Source organism: Lepisosteus platostomus, chromosome 14 (assembly GCF_059453375.1).
Source record: "Lepisosteus platostomus isolate fLepPlt1 chromosome 14, fLepPlt1.hap1, whole genome shotgun sequence".
NCBI lineage: Eukaryota > Metazoa > Chordata > Actinopteri > Semionotiformes > Lepisosteidae > Lepisosteus > Lepisosteus platostomus.
In genome coordinates, this window is record NC_142624.1 from 6,469,955 (window position 1) to 6,490,654 (window position 20,700).

General features: G+C 40.8%; 2 protein-coding genes across 3 annotated transcripts in view; both read left to right on the top strand.

Annotated features, from left to right (window-relative positions):
* Positions 1–535, top strand: part of dnpep (aspartyl aminopeptidase) — a 36,334-nt gene extending 35,799 nt beyond the window's left edge. For both annotated transcript variants that reach the window (XM_088606731.1, XM_088606730.1), the window contains exon 15: positions 31–535. In XM_088606731.1, coding sequence (XP_088462857.1) covers positions 31–81 — 51 coding nt within the window. In that variant the 3' untranslated portion in view covers positions 82–535. The remainder of the gene's footprint in view (positions 1–30) is intronic.
* A 6,761-nt stretch (positions 536–7,296) lies between these two features.
* LOC148648797 (receptor-type tyrosine-protein phosphatase-like N) overlaps positions 7,297–20,700 on the top strand; it is a 151,072-nt gene continuing 137,668 nt past the window's right edge. Inside the window, exon 1 of the mRNA XM_088606732.1 lies at positions 7,297–7,711. Within this exon, the coding sequence (XP_088462858.1) occupies positions 7,633–7,711 (79 nt within the window). The 5' untranslated portion in view covers positions 7,297–7,632. The remainder of the gene's footprint in view (positions 7,712–20,700) is intronic.

Sequence of the window (20,700 nt, forward strand, 5' to 3'; positions counted from 1 at the left end):
CTGCTCAACAATTTTTTTTTTTCCCCACAGGGGTTCTTCGAAAATTATCCGGCGGTGAGGAACTCCATGATAGTAGATTAGAATAGAAGTCTACAGACACAGGGGCTGCCATTAAAGACAAGAACAAGTACAACCACAGCGGTCTTTTTTAGGTCTATGGGTTTGTAATGTGTTTGGGCCACTACATGATAAATACCTTGAATGAGTTGTGGTTTTTAATGAGGACTGATGTAAATGGACATTTTGTCTGGAACAGTTTTAATTTAATCATCTAATAAAGCATCCTCAGGCATAGACAAACCTTAAATTATTTGGGCTCCTTGTGATATTTGTGGGCTCACAAACTTTGAATTTCCAGATTCTAGTGATCTTCAGCAGTAGCTGAACTAAACGTGTTATGCCTTTTTTGACATGAGTTAATCAGTTTATGTCCCATGGGAAAAAATATACTTCTTAATGATTTTGTACTGTGTGTGTTATTTCGATTCCCTGTCATTTTGGCTAAATCAAAATCATAAATCTGCTTTTCCCTGTGGTTGTTTCTTTTGGGTCCGCATTATTACTGGCATTTTACACTGCAGTCATGATACAATAAGTGAGTCACAGCAACCAGATTTATCAGAATATTAGAAGCAAGTTTACTTATTTGCAAGTTTCAGTGTCTAAGGATAAATGAAAAACATTCTGTTTATGTTTGAGGTGTGAGGGCAATAAGATTTATATGTGGCTTACCAACAATCCCGAAGATACTTATATGGCTCTCTACAGTATTTTAGTGGGGACCACTGTTTCAGTTGGACAAGATATTCACTTTCAAGACTGGGTTCGGTCCTAGGAAGCCATTAGCAACACATATTTGTGATTCAGCTGGTACTTGTCATTCTAAACATATACTAGTCGTCCATTGTCAGTTACCTCCCACTGGGCAATGGTAACAGCGTAAATATATTTCCCTTTATATGTCCATGTTGTATACTGCAGTGCACTCAGCATTAAGACAATAAAAAAAGACTTGCTTCTCTGAACCTTAACACCCTAACCTTTTGGATTACACTCATGATTCTGTGGCCAGTGTTAAAATCAATTTTTGCATACGTGTCAATCGGAAACTCTGCTTCACTCATTAACAGAGTTACATTTTACGCTCCGTAATTCCAAAGGATTGCCCCTCCATCCCAAAAAGAGCATGTCCTTGGAATCTTCCATGTTGCATTAAAGGTAAAGTTCAGAGTCAAGTTCACAGGGTCATCAGGATTGGGTTTATCCCTATTTTCTATCGTGTTAAGTGGACCAGGAATACATTTCTCTTCCCTGGATGGAACGCTACTCCCAGCAATACTGGTATGGAGCTGTACAGCTGAGTAATGTACCTTGCTCAAGGAAACATCGGCACTGTCCATAGCAGAGACCTACTGCAAAGCCACAACCTTCTAATTATCTGTTCAGAGCCCTAATACCTTCTCTACGCCCCCCCCGACTTTTATGAGGTCATATTCCTGTTAATGTCAATTTCCAGAAGATAATATGAAATTAGGGCAGCATGGTTGTGCAACTGGACGCTGGGTTTTAACTCCTGGGGAGCTGTCTGTGTGGAGTTTGCATGTTCTCCCCATGTTTGCTTGGGTGCTCCACTTTCTTCCCACTGTCTGAAGACATACCGGTAGGTTAACTGGCTCCTGGGGAAACTGGTCTTGGCGTGCGTTTGTGCATGTTTGTGTCTGCACGGCCCTGTGATGGACTGGCGAATTCTGCCTTGCTCATTGGTCAGCCTGATGTTGAGAGAGGCTCCAGTTCCCCCACAACTTCAACCTAAAGTGGTTAGAAAATGGATGGATGGATGGATACTATGAAATTAAAGACCTGCCTTATTTATCAAGGGAAACGTTTTGCAGTTTTCACATCCATTGATAGGATTCATTTGTTGTGCAGTGGAAACAGATTTTGAGTGAAAATAATAGTGGCAAATGACAGGGGAAGTTTTCAGCTCAAGTTCATCCATCTTCTGTGTGCACTCATTACGTGTACTTACATATAGGTGCATACAGCTGAATGAAAGTGCTGTTTTACTGGGATTTCTTTCTGTGCTGCATCACATTTTTGACATTTGGCCTTCCTATCTTTCTTTGCTTGGCACAGTCTCAGAAAAAAAATGTACTACAATATTGTCCAAACCTCAATGACCAGCGGCTTGTCTTGCTTCTACATTGTTACGTTTCTGCCTTTGAAATGGTTAAAGGCCTTTTAAAACAACAACAAAAAAGGAACTGGCCAAGAATCAAACTTAGTTCCAAACTTGCCCCCCTGTTTGGACTTTTTTTTTTTTTGCTCTTTGTTCCTCATTTGAAAGGATCGCTGTAAGCCTTCTGTTTGGCACAGGGCAGAATATGGTGAGCCTGTTCTTTTCATTCGAGATGGTAAAGCTCCTCTCCCCTGTACAATTTTGTGTTTAATCCCTTTGCGAGCACAGCTGTGTTGTTTGGTCCACTTTGGGAAAGCAGTTGTGGGCCTGAAAAGGGAGCTTAAAGCTGTCAACCACTCCAAGGCGCACAAAGCCCAAGCAGGCAGCTGAATGAGGAGCTGGGCGGCACCCCTCTCCTATTATCACTGCCTGATGGGACCAGCAGGTCTGTGCTCCTACCAAAGAGATTTGGATTTCTGGTTTTCTATGAGCTTGCTTTCTTGTCATCACACCACAGTTCCTTGCTAATCAAAGATCTAAGCAATGCTGAGGCAGCAAGAATTTTGAAGGGTTATATCCCAGGAGTCTGTGCAAGACTCGAACAATGGCTCAGGGTTGTGGGAGTCTGGAACAAGCTTTCCAGCTATGCTGTGGAAGCAGATGCCATCACTTCTTTCAAGAAACAGCTGACCGAGATTCCCCGGATCAAGCTAAATGGATCAAGTGGCTTCCTCTCATTTTCAAACTGTGTTGATGTTTTAATGTCCTAAACAGTTTATTAAACAATGCTGTACCCAGTGAATTATTGCTTAATTGTGAGGAAATCCAACATTAACATTTGGACCATCTTGCTCATTTCATTTATAGTAGCTTAGCGATCTAAGTAATCTTGTCCAACTGTTTCTTGACATGGACTTCAACATCATTACTTTGTTAGCTTGTACCAGTCTCCCACAACTCTTGTTGTAAACAAATGCACCTAGCTAACATGTGTGCCCCCTAGTTTTTATTTCACTGCTGATTCTCAACCATCCATAGGGTTATCTACAGTATGTTAGTGGCCCTGTGGATTTTGAAGTCAGTCCAGGAATATACTTGATTGCTTTTCTCCGGACTAATTCTAAATCGGCAATGTCTTTTTGTACTGCGTAACCAAAAATGTGGTTAAGGAAAAAAATAAAACTGAAAGCAATTATGGAGATTTGTTAACATGGTCATCTGGACGCTGAACAGTTAAAGAGCTGACTGAGCTGGCACCACTTATTAACATCTGTGGTGCTTTCCAGGTTTTTAGAGCCAACTGTGAATGGGATTTCAGTTTAATGAGATCAAGCGGTGTCAGAACCAAACTGCGGAACTGCCTCAAGATCCAGCACTTGAACAAGCTCCTGAGGGTAAAGTCTACTCGAGAAGCAGATGGAACCATAAACCTGGATCTGGACTGTGATCACTGGAAAAGGTACAAGGACAGATGGGAGACGTTGCGGAGCTCTCCAGAAGCAAAGAGAAAATGCAGTATCTGAGAGTCCACAAGGTTATTAAGGCATTGCTGTAACCTGTTGGAAGCCGACTCCCTGTAGAGGGATTCAGGGAAAAGACAGCGGTTGTCTGCTCAAATTTGGATTAGACCCTCGCTGTCATTTGTGATGGTGAGAAACAGCGTCTCGCAGGGAGATTCCTGATTAGAAGAGTCTCGCAGTGCGACTCTTAGTTGGTACAGTCTTACTGTAAAACTACTGGTTACCAGCCTCATAGGAAGACTGCTGATCACTAGGTTATTGAGAGCAGAGGAGGGCTCTCAGTAAGGAGCTGTTGTTAGTAAGTAGCCCTCAGTTATTGCTGTGTTGGCCTACTGGTAAGGTAGTAAAGACAGTAGAGTGGATCTGGCCAAACAGGATCAAATGAGTCAAGGAAAGTTCCACAGTAAGTACTCATAAGAGAAAAGAAGGAGATTGGCCTTGTGGTGGACCAGTCACACGTTAAAAAGTGGCCTGGTCACCACATTCTGTATCGACCATGATATAAAATGGGGATTAATATGTGCAGATCCTCTACGCTCGGCTGCCAAACAAAGGGGGATCTGTCACACAGTCATTTTATAAACTGTATGTGGTTCGGTTTAAATATGACTCCCTTGTTATTATAGTCAGGAAGATCACCCAACCCGTCAAGGATGATGCTGGGAGTATTATGGTTTAGCGACCCGGATGGCTTTGACAGAACCATGAATTCTGCATTGTAAGAGCAAATTCTGGAGGTTGATTCCAGGCCTTCCATACATCGGGTGAAGCTGAGCTGAAAGTGGGTCGTGCAGCAAGACAATTATCTGAAACACAGGAGCCAAGCTGCAACAGAATGGCTGGAGAAGAAGTCATTTTACGTTCTGGATGGGTCAAATCGAAGTCTGGACCCATACCCCACTGAGATGTTACAGCGGGACCCGACGTGAGGAAAGTGGGCTGAAGTTCTCAAAAGCCAGTCTGAGGGACTGACATAGTTACAGGAAACATCACTGAAGTCACTGTTGCTCAAGGAGCTATTGAACCACTGGCTATTGAATCCAAGGGTTCACATACTATACTTCTTCACAGAAGGATGTTAAGAGCTTGGGCATTATGTTAATTAAATAATCCAAATACAATTTACGTCTTTCTGTTACATGGCTAATCAGTTTATTTTCATTCTTATTTAGACTTTTATGAAGATCCACTTCATAAACAGACCAATCTAGGGGCTTCATTAACCTTTTCTCGGCATTGTATATGGGTTCATCTATGAACCGAGACCTATATCACTTCAGCAGAGGAGGAAAGGAATCGGAGAACCATCAGTAACACTGGTATTAAATTTAATGCCCCAGTCCTTTTCAGGTAACCCAGAAATCTCTTACCAGTTACTAGTGTTACAGAAGTAGCCCTTATGTTCTTCTTCCTAAAAACAAAAACTAGAAATGTAGTCTAACTGATATAATTACATATAATAATTAATAAATCTAGAGATCCTTTGAGAAACCATCATAATGGCAGCTACATAATTGCTGTATGCCTCAATGAATATCGAATGTAGTTGGAGTGTTCAGATTTGACAGAAGTCGCCTAATGTTGTGCAGTCAAACCGTGGAAGTGCTGAACCAAGAACACTGTTTGGAGAGTAAGGAAAATGAATGCACAGACTGTGGCCAAAAACAGTTGTGGGCAGGCTCCTTAAAACTGATAACCACACAATTGTGCTGAAGAGCAATGTAATGGAAGATAACATAATTTCACAGGCATATGTCAAAAAGCTTTATCATATAATTAATATACAGTACATTATTGCATAAAACTCTCTGAACAAGCTTATGGGGCTACAGATGAAACAAAAAAGCTGAGCATTTTTAAACTGAAAAACCATATTTATACAATCTAATTCTGAGACTGTCTGTATCTCACTAGGAAAAGTTGAGTAGCTATTGGGAAAGTTGAGCACAGACTGAACTTGGTTCTGCTTGCTATATACAGTACTGTACCGTAGGTAACAACACTCCTAAGGCAGGATATTTCTGAAACCATCAGATGGGAGCAAAAACAGCAAACAAATCAGTAGAAAAAAGCTTGATTTTGAAAAGCTAAATTCTCAGGAAAAAAAACAGAAAATGCAGAAAAATGCAATACAATTATATACAGTACAGTATAATCCATACAACTGAATTGAAATATGATATTGATTAACAGACAGGAGCATCTAATATCCGAGTTAGACCGCAAAAGGAGTACCTTAAAATGCAGCACAGAGCAAAACTGTATGGGTTTCTTTCAGACGTCTGAAATTTTCATAAAAATACTGTAGCTGAGCATCATTTTGTGAAGCAGATATGATGTCACACCTTAATGGACAGGCCTACAGGTTATTTTGTTGATCCTGAAGAACATGCAGCTGATTCACCTCTGTCACATTATTAAGCAGACACAGAAACACAAGTCTGAAACGACGAAATGCGTACCGGGAATACGAGGATGGTCTCCTAGTGTCAGAAACTGTGAGAATATCATTCAGGCGTTTTTCTAACGCTTCAAACCCTTTTTGTAAAAACGTGGAAACTAATACAAAAATTACTTGACGAGCGTTCAATGTACTCTCTCTAAAAGTGTGGGTTTTTTTATGTACATGTAATTATTGCACCAAACAACACCACAATACTTTAAAAATATTCACCCACTGCTTTAAAAACAGCATATCACATCTGTCTAAGTAACTGCTCGCTTTCAAATAACTCCCGTCGATAAATGGTCCAGTACCATAGCAATATGATTTTTTTTTAATTCCCACAATTAAAAACGTCTGCCTTTGAAAGCTCCGGCGATACCAATTAGCTGCGTTTTATCTTCTAGTTTCGTAAGCATAAAATGACTCAGTAAATTGTTTTCAAAGCTGGGATGAATACGCAAAAATTACTTCTATTTGGCGTTTTGGTATTTGTAGAAAACCCCCGTTGTGTTATTTATGTTTTGCATTGAGAGGCGTAGCACACGTTATCTGAAACCCTGTAACCCTATAGTCGTCCTGTGCTACTGTACCTGCTGCAAAACAAGCAGGGGCTTGTCAATAGCTCATTTCGCACGACCCTGCTTCCTCGACACCACAGCAATCGAGATTTTCACAAACAACATTCATTTAGTAATATTGCACTATTGCAAGCTGCTGTGAGATTACATAAAATACCGCGCTGACAGATTCAGAAAAGAATAACAATCTTAAGCAAATTGTTAAGTATAAAAACTGAGAAGGGGGGGAATTCAAGTTATACCGTACGGTGCTGTACATGTATGTCTCAATCTATGCAATCCAGCGTCCTTAAACGTGTACTGTATCGTGCTCATCACGCAACCAATGTGGGAAACGATACCTATTTAAAAAAAGTGTGAGACTTGTTGTGTGGTTGTGCGTTTTAAATTAGATCCTGGAAAACACCTCATTCTCATCGGGTGTCAATCAATGCCGATGACGTCATGCAATTGTTGGCCCTGAAATGAGAACTGTTCTTCAGCTGCTGACAAATAGTGCCGCATCGACCTACAGTACACAGACTGGGGTTGTTTAGCTCATGCACGGCGCGGATCACATTTAACAATCGGCCTTTCCCACGCTGTACAAAAAAAAATCAGTATTGTTCGGCCAATTATGAGTTTTCAATTTCCCTTCGACCTGCCTCCCCTCCCCAACGTGAAGATCCTCTTCCACAGATCTCTGACGTCATTGCGGGTCTCCATCAGCTGCGAAAAATAAGGGCAAATGAGTACCAGATTTCAGTTCCCGATCCACGTCATCAAGCCCCGGGTTTTCAGTCTGTCTCTCTATTTGATAGCGCAGTTAGTTGGGATTTCTTGCCAGTACCGCCGCGTAGCTTACAGCCAAAAAATGATGGTTTAACAAGAAATTGAAGCTGCTCCTTCAAGCATTTACCACTGGGAAACATGGAGCACCCGCGTCTGTGGAGTGTCCTGTGCTTAATGACTGTCTGCTACCAGCTAGGGATGTCAACCAATAGATACGGTAAGCAAAAAAACACGGGGAAAAAAGAAAATAAATACCGCATGAAGAGTTTAAGCCAGGAGAAAAAATAAACAAGAATGCAGTAACTACAAAAAGTAACATGCTCACCGATGAGGGTGGTATTTAGCATATGCTTGTAGAAAATTGAAGTTGGTTTTATTGGGGGTCCTGCAGTGAGCTTCAGGTGGGATGTTGCGTCACGAGAAAATGAAAACAACACAAACTAAAGTAGAATGAGTAACAATGTATGGGCGACTATCATTTTTGTATTAATACCGAATGTCATTTAAATTCCAGATAATTCTTGTTTAAAATATATATATTTATATGGAAGATATGTTTCTCAGATATATGCAGTTGCTGATTTTTTTTTATTAGTATTCCATATGCCTACAGTACATTGCACTTCTGATAATGTCTTGGAGACGCCGATGGTATCACTGTTATTCTTGTTTCTTATTATCATTCGATTTTAAATAAAAGGCTGTATGTAGACTGGTGAACAAGAAGTGCGGGCACAGATATTCTTTCTAGAGAAAGGGAGGAGCGGTCATTTTTGGAAATCGGGTGGAAAAAGATGACGGTGATGACGAAGCTCTAGTAAACAAAAAAAAAAGCCAAAGGCTAGTTCAAGAAACAATATCAAAACAATATAAGTAGATTAGGAAAATATAGGCATGTACTGTAGATTAGACCGTGACAGCCGTGCTTTAAGTGCTGCTGTGATACATGTTCTGTTTTTGCGGTGATTTGTACTTTTCAACCCCCCCCACGAAAAAAATATTAGCTACAAATGTCTGAGTCATACGGATTAGCCGTCGCTAGGGATGAACTCCACTTCATGCATAGGACACTGGTCAGCGCGAATCAGTTTCAGTATGGGAAGACCTTTTTACCCATTTCCTTTAAATGCAGGTCAGGGAGTGAAGGTGTAAACTGTAGCAGGTGCCCATATTAGCTCTAGGTAAGCTTTTACTAATGTACGTGGTGTGTGGGAGGCCTTCACAGCTGTGTAGTTCGCAGCTCCTGAAATGTGCTTACTTAATACTTGCATGCCGCATCAGTGATATTGAAAATTAATGTGGCGATAATAGACTGCATTCAAGGCTGAGCGGAAGAAACCCAAGTTTTCTTCCCCTTTAAGAGACTGTCTTGATAACAAAGTGAATTTTCCAGCCAGTATTTTGCAGGCTGCAGAAGAGCAATACTGACTCGCAGTGGTAAAATGTGAAATGTTGGTTCGCCCTCCACGTCAGTTTATTGATGATTAGCTTAAATTGTTTGGGGTTTTTTTTTAGGATCAGAAACCACTTTGAGGCTCGTAATTCCGTGGAGGCAAAACATGGCTGGGTGTTTCCTAAATCCTGATTCTGCGCAACCACTTTTCCCTGGGGGGTTTTTGGAGCAAAAAGTTGAATTTTATGATTTCGTTTTCCTGTGCAGCACGAATATGGCTGATCGTGCAGCGTCGCCCAGGGTGTAAGAGAAAAAAAGCAGTTGGCGTCCTCGTGATTTATTGCTTGTGGTGAGCACCATCTCAAAGAACGTCATAAAATCACATCACAACAGAGACGTGAAAGCACTGTGGAGAATATACAGTAAAAAAAAGCTCAAACAGAGAACTATAAACGTTCAGACTTCTAAATGTTGTCAAGCTAATGCAGCATTGACTTACACTGCACTGCACTTACACTGCACTAGACAGTAATTGAATTGAAAACACTTTACTAGAGTCATAATCCCATCTCATAGAGGTAAGGTTTGGGGTTTGAAAACGCATGCAGTGGAAGACTAATGCAGTCCAAGAGGAACGTTTCATGGATAAGGTTACCTGGAATCTTGCAGCACTACAGTACTACCAAAAGTTTTCAGTCACAGGAAGTGAGAGTCATTTCGAAGGCTTTTAAGTTGCTTACTAATGTAACAGGTCTCCTAGCATATGATGATAACTTATGCTGACATAACTCCTTAAGACTCAGCATCAAGCCCCTCATAGTGAGAAGCCAGGGAATATATACAAATTAAGCTTCACATTTTTAAATTGTTAACAGCACCTTTTTTCAATGTTTTAAAATGGACACCTGTTTAGCTAGTCTCACATCCTGCAATGTAAAATCATTTCAGTCCCTGTGACTGAAGTACAGCAGGTTTAATATTCAGATGCTACTTAGATGCACTGTGAGTGCAGTGAATTCATTTACCACAGTTAAGTGTTTGCTAATTTTGTGTCACATTGTTTCTGTGGGAAGAAATGATTGAACAAAAGAAGATGCCTAATATTAATTTTATTAGAGGTTTAAAATGGTGGGAAAATAACTTTGTTTCCTGCATGTATTGTACCAAAAACGTTACATAGTTTAAAACATGCATTATTATATTGAACATAGCACGTGCCTGGAAATTTGAAATAACATTACATTGTCAAAAAACATTTACATTTCACCTATTCTGTAGCCTTTTCTTAAGAGTGAGTTTGTAAATGAAGGGAGGGATATATTGTATTTCTTCTACCAGAGTGCCTTACACATTTTAGGAAGCATTCTCAAGTTTTCTCAGCTGAACAGATCATTATACTGTAGAAGGCACATTTGACCTACCTAAAGTTGTCAAACCTAGTGGTGCCTTTTGATTTCAAAGAGACCAGAAGTCCTTGGTAAGACAGGACTCAAGTGACATGTTTTTAATTTGGACCTGGCAGACAGATTTAGTAAATGGATTTGATTAACTCTGGGCTCTGGTTACCATGGCATGTGATAATAAAAGGAGAAACATGAATAAGAGGCCTTTACAAAACAAACAGAAAAGACACGCACAACAGCAGGAAGTGTGGGCTCAACCCAAAATTATACTGTATAATCATGAGATGTTTTTGATCACCATTAATGTAACTGTACCCCCACGCTTGTTTTCCACCATGCAGGTTCCAAAATCTATTTTTCACTTGAATTAAGGTTCTTAATTTTCAAAGTGGTAGACGAGCTTGCACTAATTGGCTGTTATCATGGAATACATTCCACGTGTTTGCTCTTCTGAATCCACACTCTCTGGACACTGTTGTAGTTTCAGCGGAACAGTACAGGTTTTGCTGTTCCAGGTTGTGGTAGGCTACTTTGCCATTTTATCAATTTACTTTTACCTTAAAGAACAGTACCTGTACAAGTGTTTCCTGCACTTATATACTCTTCATGCAAATGGTTTACGGTATGCTATCATTCCAGGATATGGGCATTTACTAACCAAATAAAAGTATAACTAATGGATACTTTAACATATAATTGCAGATGGCTGTGCTCATGATAAAAAAAGGGAGTTTGTTCTGCTTCTTTTAGAAGGACATATGCTTGTATGATTTTTAGGATGTTTCTCTGTGCAATGCAGGCTTGTGCTAGAGAAGAAAAGCAGGAGTTCTTAGCATGCCACTGTGCTTAACAGGATTGATTTGAAGCCATGAACAGAAGATGCATTTAATAATGTAGATGGAACAAGACGATGCGTGTTGTACAGTCATAAAACATCTGTACAGAATGCTGAGCTTGTTCTGTGATGTACTAGTGATCTGGAAATGGATGCCCAGATGATGCATATAAACCATGCAATGCAATTACCCATCACTTCAGTTTTTCTGCCCACTTTCATTTCTACCCATTGAGTGCTGTTGCAATACATACTGTATTCCTTCTTTCCCTGGTTTATTCATTCGCAGGCTACATGTTGTGTAATATGAATTCTTGCCTCATGCGTTGCTCAGTTTTATCCCAAATATGAGTTCTTGTGAGTAAAACAGAAGCAGTAACTATACTGTTGATACAGTAAAAAAAAGGGAAATCAAGAAGAATTTCAAGGAGCTTTTACTGTGCCAGTAGCAGTGGTATTTCAGCACCTTGGACAGCAGCAGGCAGTGCAAAGTTGTTATTAATTCTAATGGTTAACTACAGCATGTGATTGGAGTTAATCCTCACCATTTACTGTGGATCCATCCAGGACCAGCTAATACAATAATGACCAGGAGTAAGTTACAAATGAACCAGATGACCCAACTGGAAGCCAGATGGAAGTGCTTTTGAAACAGAGAACAGGAAGCAGTTCTCTATGCAAAGGGTTATGGATGAGTGCAACAGGTTACCCAGCCATGTTGTCAAAGCCAATATCTTGGCTTCTTTCAAAAAAACTGCTAGATGAGATTCCCAGTTCAGTTAGTCACTAACTACAGAATGGTCCAGATGGGCAAGATAGCCTTCTGTTGTATGTCATTTAATATCCTTTTAAAAAGCAATGGGCAATATCCCACTTTTCTTCTCTCTCTATTCTTTATTATGTGTCAAAAAAGCAGTGAGTCCTGATGAGCTGTTTGGCAAATTGACGAAGTGGTTTTCTTAATGTTCCCCACATCATCTTAGAATACACTCATTTAGTTTCCCTATGTAATCATGTTGAAAGGGTTTTTTTCAGTTTCTTGCAAGCATTTGCCTCACCCTTGGTGTCTTGATGACTGATCCTGAATTTCTGTCTGTAATCAGCATTTTGTGTTGCATACTGTATCTTTGTTTATTTCTTTGGCATAGAAGGTGTTCAATTGTAAACTGTTTGGCTTTGCATGCACCTACTGTATATTTATTTCTCCAACGTTTATAGTAGGGAAGCATGGTGGCACAGTTGTAAAGTATTGTAGTTTCACAGAGCTGGGATCCTGGGTTCAATTCCTAAGATGCATGTAGTTTGATATGTTCACATGGGTTTCTTCCCACAGTCCAGAGACATACTGATAAGTTAACTGACTATTGGAAAATTGGCCCTGGTGTGAGTGTGTATGTAACCGTGTTTGTGTCCGTGTGTGCCCTGTGATGAACTGGCATCCCATCCAGGGTGTATCCTGCCTTGTGCCCATTGCTTTCCGAGATATGCTTCAGCTGGCCTGTATTGAATCCCGTATTGGATAAAGCACTTAGAAAATGGATAGATGAATGTTTTAATGTAAATTTGACCTTCTGTAAACTGTCGTACCTTTCATTGATGGTTTTCAATTGCATAATTAGACTACCATGCATTGGAAAACAGTTTCTGGCGTTGCTATTGCCTACGTAGTGTGCATAAATGCCAGTTTGTGATATAAGCAGGTGGTATAACTCGGTGATAGAAGAATTCTGTATTTGGTTGAAGTACTGTGGTACCAGGCCCTTTTGCAAACCATTAACCAAAGACAGATGTCCCAAAGAAGAGCAGAAATGCAAACTGTATTAACTTATGCTTTTGTTTTTTTTTCCTTTTTTATAGCCATGTGCCTTTGTGATCTGTTTTAATTAAGAATTAAATGAATTTTTCTTGAAAAAGTTGGGATATCTGGAAAAAAAATGTTTATGAGATTTTTCGAAAACCAGACCTTATGATGATATGGTGTTCCCTAAATTCAAATAAACTTCAATGTTGATTATCCTATTGCTCATGGAATCGTAGTCCAGGGTTTTAAATTAAAATGACAGGAGGTTAATGGACAGGAATATGATACTCAAGTGATCATTCTTGTGAAATGTTAAGTCAGTGTTTAACAAAGGATGTGGTTTCCTTACAGTCACAGCCTGTGAGATTCAGGTGGGTTAGGTACAATACAAAATATTTTTTATAAATTGGAATTATGATAAAACATCTGTGTACAGTAGCACTACAGTACATATTGTGCTTTACTTGGCTATCTTAGACTATATTTCTGCATGTACACTTAAAGAAAAATAAATTCTGTGGAATGTGATGTGATATTGACATAATGTTTTTTGGTGTCATTTTGATGAATTGCTCATTTCTGATTGATCATAATACAGTGCCAATGACTGTTGCATAAGAACTAAATCACCTCATTAGTAAGAGCTGATCGTGCAAAGTTGATGAGGCCATTTAAAAGATTTCTTAGTGGAAATCAAGAAAGAAAAGCATAGAATGAATATTGCCCTTTTATAATGAAAACAAGGTTTTTAATGATAGTCAAACGCAATCAGTGTTTACCCCAATCTGGAACACTAAAAGCTACTGTAAAACAACTCACCAAGAGCAATAAAAAGTTGTAGGGGTGTTATACAGATTAGGGGAGACTTTCAAAGATACTGAAAATTCCTTTGAGCGCAGTGACTGTTGATCATTAAGAAATGGAAGGTGTCATACTACCTAATGTAGTGTCCCTCCATACTGATCAGGAAGGCAAAGAGGAAGCTGATTAGGGATGCCGCTGTGAGGCCGATGATGACAGTTAGAGAACCACAGATCTCAATGGCTCAGATGGGAGATGTGTGCATATCAACAACGTCCCGATCTCTCCACGAAGCTGGCTTGCGTGGTAGAGTGACGATCCCTTCCCATCTTGTGTGGAGTTTGCAGCAAAGCATATAAGTGATACTGCAAAAAACGTGTGCTTTCAGACAAAAATGAAACTTTTTGGTCTAGATGCAAAGCATTATGTCTGATGCCAACGTAGTACATGAGCCAGATAACATCCCTACTGTCAGGCATCGGGAGGGCAGCGTTATTTTGTGGTGGTGCTTCTTCCCATCACAGGGACTTGTCAAGACTGAGGGGAAAACTGAACAAAATACGGGCAAATCTTAAAAGGAAATACTTCAGTCTGCTAAAGACTTGAAACTAGGCCGAATATTAACCTTTCAGCAAGACACTGACGTAAAGCACAAGGCCTAAACTACAGTGGAGTGAGTTCGTGAGAAGAAAGCGAATACCCTTGAGTGGTCCCTGACTTGAATTGAGTAGAAAAGCTGCTGCACAAATGTGAAAATTGCAGTCTATCAACGTTCACTAACCATCTTGACCGTGTGAGGCTTCAATGAAAACTGAGTGAAAATTGCATTACCCCATTGTGCAAGGCTGGTATAACCCTGTCCAAAAATACTTTTCAGAAAAGACCATGAACTCAGGAGGTGGGGGATTGTACTTATACATTCTCTCTCTTTTATTTTTGCTTACATTGATTTATTTAAACCATAGCCTGCATTCATGTTTTAATTAGAAAATATTTGTAATTCAACAGAACACTATCTGGAGGCACTGTATGCATCTTCTAAGATTCTATTTGTCTTTATTTGTTACCTGCTGTATATCCACCAAAGCGTTTTTGTTGGCACATTATTTCTGTCTTCTAGACAATAGTTTGGATAAAATTTGGCTTTCGTATCTCTAGGAAAAAGTAAGACGCAATATGGCTGGCAATATTCATGGGCTATTTTTGCAACTTTTTCTTTGCTTATGTCTCCAGCTTGAACAAATGCATGCTAAATGACAACCTTTTGAGCTTTGAAGTGCTTTTCCGTGGAGTGTCTCCAAGTCAGAATTCTAAATGCAATTCCCTTCTTTCATGCCTGTAGTTGTATATAGAGAAAGACAGATTAGCCATACCTGAATGCTTTAAAAATCTGTTTCAGCATGTTAGTTATAAGTTTAATTTTAAAGAAAAATAACTTAGGGGACTTGTTCCACATGTGAGTGCCTGAAAGTTTTAAAATCGTGTTTCCTTTCAAGACTATGAAACAGTTTGTGGTAACTTGTTCAAGAACCTGTGTAAAGCAGTGACAAGTTTACTGCTCTACACCACTGTCCCTGCAACAATGACATACCACCCGTCACTCATTGCCAGAGAGCCTGGAATGGACAGGCAACCCCTGCCACTCTTGTGCCACAGTTGGGGTTCCTTTTTAGCCCCACTTCATGTCTCCTTACTAGGCTGCAGACCTTCCAATCCTGCCGCCACCATTCTGTCACATGCCATTGTTCATTTCCATGTTCTTACACTTTAACATTGTACACGCTCTTCAATCACTTGGGCATGACGATACAGTAGAGGAGCACTATTGCCAAAGGCAGTCGGAGCAGAACGGTGGCACTGTGGCTAAGGATCTGCGCCTGTGGCTGGAAGGTTGCCGGTTCCAATCCTGCAGCCAGCGGAGGAATCCTGTTCTGTTGGGCCCCTGAGCAAGGCCCTTAACCCCAATTGCTCTAGGGGTGCTGTATAAATGGCTGACCCTGCACTCTGACCCCAAGCTTCTCCCCCTGTCTGTGTGTCTCATGGAAAGCAAGATCGGATATGTGAAAAGACAAATTCCTAATGCATGAAATTGTATATGGCCAATAAAGTCATCTTATCTTATCTTGCAATGTGAAAGCCCTTCTGCCTTGTGTGCCTATCAGTCTCATACATCTCACACATTATTACCCTTCCAGGTAAAGCACAGGCCTTCTCCACCTGCTGCCCTCCTGCTCACCATTCATTCTCGAAAAAAAACATACTGGCAACAGCGTCTGAGTGTCTGCGACCAGCAGTCCTCTGGTGTGGAAGAGGTGTGGCCTATACAGCACACATACAGTACAATCACCCATAGGGTTCTGCAACTTACAGAGTCTGCATTGTAGCCCTGCCACATCTCTGGTGAGTGCGACCATCTGCCTCTGCTGCTTAAGTCTACGTTTCATCGGTGTGGACTCCACTCCAGTCACATTTCCTAAACCTCAACATCCCCCCACCACCAGCAAGATATAGCACCACACAAACTTCCTTCTGGCGACCTCTGTCATGCAACTCTCGTCCAGCAGACACCAAGCTGCTTTTTCTCTGCACCTCGGCAGCCTTTGGCTGCCCAGTCACACACACTGCGTCTCTGGTGAACACACACACCCATGCACACGTGTGACCGTCGCAATTCCGCGCGGGGTCGTGCCCTCCACCCCCTGTTTAGTCCCGCAAAACCTGGGGCGCGAACCCGGGTCTCCGGCATAACACAAAAGGGGAACCAGCCGCTTGAGCTAAAGGAGACCTCCCCCAGCCCAGGCGGCTGAGGTCCCTGCTACGCGCAGGGAGGGCGATGACGTCACCGTATCCAAACTAGCTCCGCTACACACGCACACGAAAACATCCCTGTAGCGGCCGGCGCCTTCTCTCACACCCGGCCAGCCTACGTGCAATACCCCTGCAGCTGCCAACGTCTGGTTCTCAGCCAGCCTGCATCCCACGCCCGCACTCATTCCAGGTGGGTTCAGGAGAGTTCTCCACCCACGTGCTTTGCTGTTTCAACTAGAAGCACCATCAATTTCCCCCCCTTTAGTCTGAGAGAGCCCAGTAGTCTCTCTAGAGAGGCTTTTTAATAGAACCGCCCACAGCTGTAGCTCATCAAACTATCAATTCCCTATGACTGGGGCTTTATAAATGCACACCGACTGATGCGCTTCCCCATTAACAAGAGGTGCAAGGCTGTGTATACTGTACATGCATATGAAGGGTGTGCATTCAATAATTAAGTACTTGGCCTATACTGAAAAGAACTCAGAAACATACAACAACTAAACACTGTTGTCAGTATAAGAATTATTTGATTATATTAACAATAATGATAATTCACAAAGAAGAATTATTTCATTTTTCTCAAGAGGCATATATTTAGTACATTATCTTTAGCAAGGGACCTCCCAATAGATGTATTTATTTTGTCAGGATTGTTTTCTCTCCTCTTTAAATTCAGATGTAGATCAATATTTTCTTCCAGGATGAACGTATGTAGCTTCCGACTCCTCCAAGGTGATGACACCACAGCTTGGCTCTTTCCGCTAGGGTATTGGAAATCTTTGTGCTCTGCTAGAGCAAAATGAAGATTGTTCAGTTGACCACACTCGCACTGCATCTAAGGACAGTGTTTGTTAAAACTGTAACATAAAAAGCAAACAAAAGAAAAATAGCTCTTCATCCATTCATGCTTCATCCTCAAGCAAAACTCTTCACACTAGTTGCCCACACCCTGTCCACACACAGGTCAGGACATTATGCACATCACTCCTGCTCAGTTAACTCAGAAAAACCCTATAGTTGGCTATAATTATCCATTAGCTCATTGGTAAATTTAGTTCCAGACAGTTCTGGTGAGCTCTTTCTACTTCAAATGCAAAGTGGGGAAAGTTACAAGGGGTAAAGACTATGCTATATACAGTACTAGGCCTATAATAGACTCCCCCTACAACATACTCCAAAGTACTTACTGAGCTGAATGACTTGGTTTGCCTTTGTTTGTGACTCTAGCTGCTCAGTTTTCAGTTTCTGCAAGTGGGCACTGGATGTTTATGACGGAAGACATTCTGCATGACAGATAGTGTCAACATGTTAACGTCTTTCTTCTGAAGAAGATTGGCATACACAGGTCAATCTTAGCATTCCTCCCTGGGAGGTGTTGTAGTTTTTGATGAGGAATGTCTTCTCAGGTGGCTGTGGGGAGTTTTTCAGCTCGTCTTCAGTTCACACAGTTGGCCAACGACTGGTTAAGTCACTCATGAGCCAAAGACTTTAGAAGTGTCTGTTCATTGATAAGCACCGAACATTAAAGCAGAATAAAGTCTTTGTTTGATTTACTCCATGCCAGATGTAAATCAGATCATATTAGATGGTCTTTTTTTGCTTGATCTTTTCAAATCAATCATAGACACAAACAGTATGTTATTTTATCCCCCGTAACGGATATCCTTCTAGATGGACAGTTACTTGGTGCTGGTGTGGCAACAAAGGCTATTTTTGTAAAACATCCTTTCTTTTGATAGAGAATGAATGCACCTCTTAGCAGATTCCATGAGGAATGCCCAGTCAGTCTACTTGACATGCTGGGAAATGTGGTAAAGATAGAGTGCAAATGTTATCTCAAGTACAACCAACTGCAGACTGCATGTGAACACAGATCCAGGCTTCTGTTAGATATTTGTTTATGCAAAGTTTGAGATGGTTGTGAACATCTGTCGTGACTGAGCTGTTTAAAATCCCATTTGCTCGTCATTTGTATTTGTTTTTGGTAGAGCTGTGGATGCTTTTCTTTCCTCATTGTCTTATACTGCTGGAGGGTGTGGTGAATGTACTACACAAACGATGCATAATATCAGCTTAATGGGATTTCCATGGTGACATCTACTGTATTTTTTTTCCAGGGCATCCTCAAATCTAATTCAGAACTTGTTTCCAAGGGCGATCTGGTCACTACAAGATTATCTATTGAGCTGGTTATAAAAAAGAACAGGATATATAACCTTAGACATGAGTCCTTATTGATCATTCAGTTTTATTTTCTGCTTTCCACTGGTCTAATTTTATCAACAGATACACAGTATGTTACCGCTCCTACAAGACTCCTTAGGGCCACCCAATGGTAAATCTAATAAATTGTTTTCAAAGTTAAATAAAGAAGCTGACTGAGGATAACCAAAACATGAAGCCCTTGTTTCTCCTCCAAAGATGTTCACTCATCCTGTGGAGAGATGTGGGTCTTTCAGTTGCTACAGTTCCCAATTGTGGTCTTCGCTGGAAAGGCAATCTTTAGTTTTTTAAACCTTATAGGTGCATTTAGTCTGTTTCTGAAGGGATGCCGGCTAGGTAACACTGATTTTGTAACAGAGTGGTATGGTGGTGCAATGTTTAGCATTGCTGACTTGTAGCACTGGGGCCATGGGCTCAATTCTGGGGGTGCTACCTGCATGGGGTTTGTATGTTCTCCTCATGTTTGTGTGGGTTTCTTCTCGGTGCTCAGATTTCCTTCCATAGTCTATAGATATGCTGCCGAGTTGATTGGTTCTGTAAAGAATTTGCCCTGGTATGAGTGTGTGTGATTGTTTATCTGTCAGTGCCCTGAAATGTACTGTCCGGTCAACCTGTGCAGGGCGTACCCTGCCTTGTGTCCATTGCTTGCCAGGTTAGGCTAGACATCCTCCATGGATAAAGCAGTTATAAAATGGACAGACAGGTTTTTGTAACCTGTTTTTTTCTGTAGAACACGAAATGTCTGCTGGTATTTAAAACTGAAGCAGGCCAACCCGTCTTATCCAGTATTGAAACAATCAACGGTTTCTGCACTGTAACTCAGCTCTGCAGGAGTAGGAAAAAAAAATTTAATGGGGAAACCATTGTTTGCTGTTAATGATTTAAGACAAATATTTAGCTTAATGCTTGAAAATCTGTCACAACAAAATTAAAAATGCTTCCTTCCCACTACAGAGCCTGGTTTCCTGCATCATGACAGATTTCTCTGCTCGGCCCCTAATGAAGAGACACAGTAGAATAGTCCTGTAGTGGGAAATTCGAGCTGCTACCTGGCTGCTGACGAAGGCAAAACATAAATCCACCTAAAGAGAATCCCCAGGAGTAAGAAGGGATCCCTCCTTCCCTTATTAAAGTTTAGAGGGCTGAATTTGTCATGGCATTTTGGCATTTTGGTTGTGGTCCTTCTCTACTTTTACTCAACATGTTCCTGAGGGACATTTACCATAGTAAACCATGGGACACATCTTCCAGTATACTAAAGTAAAATGAAAGCACAAGAGATTGCCAGGATAGGCAACCCTGTATTGAATAAAGTGGGTAGAAAATGCATGGATGTATGAAGCACTTGTAGAGGTGAAACTGCAGTAAAAGTGTGATATCTGTATGGTAGATTTTCACGTTGGTTTGTTTAACCCTGTACATCATTTCCATCTGAGAGGTGCACCCTCATTGTGCTACAGGGGCTCACAGTTGCTAAAGATACCTAGACCTTCATAAACTGAGCTGTCTTCACTGCGTAGCAAATATCATTTTAGTTTGGTTGTGCATTGAATTAATTCATTATAATTGTGAAGCTATTGTTTTATTTAGACCAGATTTTTTTTTAGATGCAAGGGGACTGTTGATTATAAGTTCTAGTGGTGTATACTGTTTTTGCTTTATTCAGAACACCTTTATCCTGCTGTGGAGACTTTTTCAACCTCGAAGAACTACTGCATATTACTGTGACAGGTGTGACAGTTATACAGTACCTTAAAAGAGCCAAGTTCACCAACACTCCGTGCTGCACTCATGAATACAATAATGCAACACACAGTTAATCTTCTGGGGTACCTCTGTCAGTTTTTCAAATTATTAACGCTGGATTCTAATGCTTTGCTGTATTTTGGCGTTTTGGAAGAGTAGATCCAGTATTATTATCTCTTGTCACTGTGATTGA